At 30.5% G+C, this 1,380-nt stretch overlaps 1 protein-coding gene across 2 annotated transcripts in view; it reads left to right on the top strand.

Annotated features, from left to right (window-relative positions):
• The window catches only part of LOC106472864 (NACHT and WD repeat domain-containing protein 2-like), a 39,274-nt gene that overhangs the window by 34,940 nt on the left and 2,954 nt on the right, over positions 1-1,380 (top strand). For both annotated transcript variants that reach the window (XM_013933535.2, XM_013933536.2), the window contains exon 13: positions 1,211-1,335. In XM_013933535.2, the coding sequence (XP_013788989.1) occupies positions 1,211-1,335 (125 nt within the window). The remainder of the gene's footprint in view (positions 1-1,210; positions 1,336-1,380) is intronic.

Consider the following 1,380-nt stretch of genomic DNA (forward strand, 5'->3'; position numbering starts at 1 on the left):
ATAACTTTACCGATACACTCAACTTCAACAATCGCCCTAAAACAACGCTATAACGAACTTCAACAATACTCTGACTGCAGATCAATTACTCACTGTCTACACACACATTACCGCGTCACGTTGTCCCTCTCTTATATATACCCGACTACCCTATATCTAGTAAATACTAGAGCATTCGCCAAAGTACAGGATAGTTCTAGAAACGTGGCATCACTGTAGTCATGTGACTCGCTGACGCAACATTTATTTATTATTTCCTGTTTCCCACTATGTGTGTTTTGTGAAGTGACAGGAGTTAGTTGAAATCAGACTAGTTGTGTTAGATTCACCTCATAATGTTTAATATATTGTTTTTATTACATTTAATGTGGTTATATCTTAATTAGAGTATCATTATTGTAGTTGATTTTTAAGGAATTAGGTATCCATTTAATTTATTATTATTAATTTATACCTTCATAAGTATTAGTTTTTTGCTTTAGTACTAGTACACTCCTGCTACTTGACTATATGCCTAAAAGTAACATGTCATAGCAATTTATTATAGGTGTTAGGTTTCTTAAAAGTTAAACTGTCAGTCACTTAATGGGTTTTATTGGTCATAAGACATTTTTATGAACAGTGGTGGAAAGCTTTGCTTATACATGATCCTACTGATGTTATTGATCAATTACAATGAATCTACAACAGTACTTGAAGTTAACTAGTTTTTGTGGGTTCTGTAAGTAATGTATACTCATATTCTTTTTTAATGTTACATTCACTAATATATACATATATATATATAGTTTTATTATTTTGATTTTTATATCATTATAAAGATGGCTTTCATTGGTAGTTTAGTTTATAGATTAAGCACTAATCTGAATCTCCTAAGCTGCTTGAACGTTGTGAAATATTATTGGGTTTACGGCTGAAAATATCATTGATAGCAAGGGTACTTAACTGATGAAATAATGCATTCTAATAAGTAATATAATGTAAGAAAAGTGTATTTAATTAACCATACTTATTAATGGATTAATTTTTAATTTTGATCTAAGTAGGTAGCTTGCTCTGATGGGATGTTAATATGAATTGATCCAGTATGTATCTCCTACCAAATAGCACTTTAAATAGAACTGTGAAATTTCACATGTCAGTGTTCTTAAAATATTTTCTTAGTGTGTTGTTTCTTGCCAATTTTATCTTGCTGATTTTCTTTTAACAGGTTTATTCTTAGAGGTCATAGTGCTCCAGTTGATAACATAAAGATGGATGAAACAGGATCTCGATGTCTTTCTTACGATTTAAGTGGGAGAGATCGAAGTGTCCGGGTGTGGGATGTAACCAAAGGTATGGTTATTAATTTTTTTAACATATATATATATATATATATAT

This window comes from Limulus polyphemus, unplaced genomic scaffold, assembly GCF_000517525.1.
Source record: "Limulus polyphemus unplaced genomic scaffold, Limulus_polyphemus-2.1.2 Scaffold5681, whole genome shotgun sequence".
NCBI lineage: Eukaryota > Metazoa > Arthropoda > Merostomata > Xiphosura > Limulidae > Limulus > Limulus polyphemus.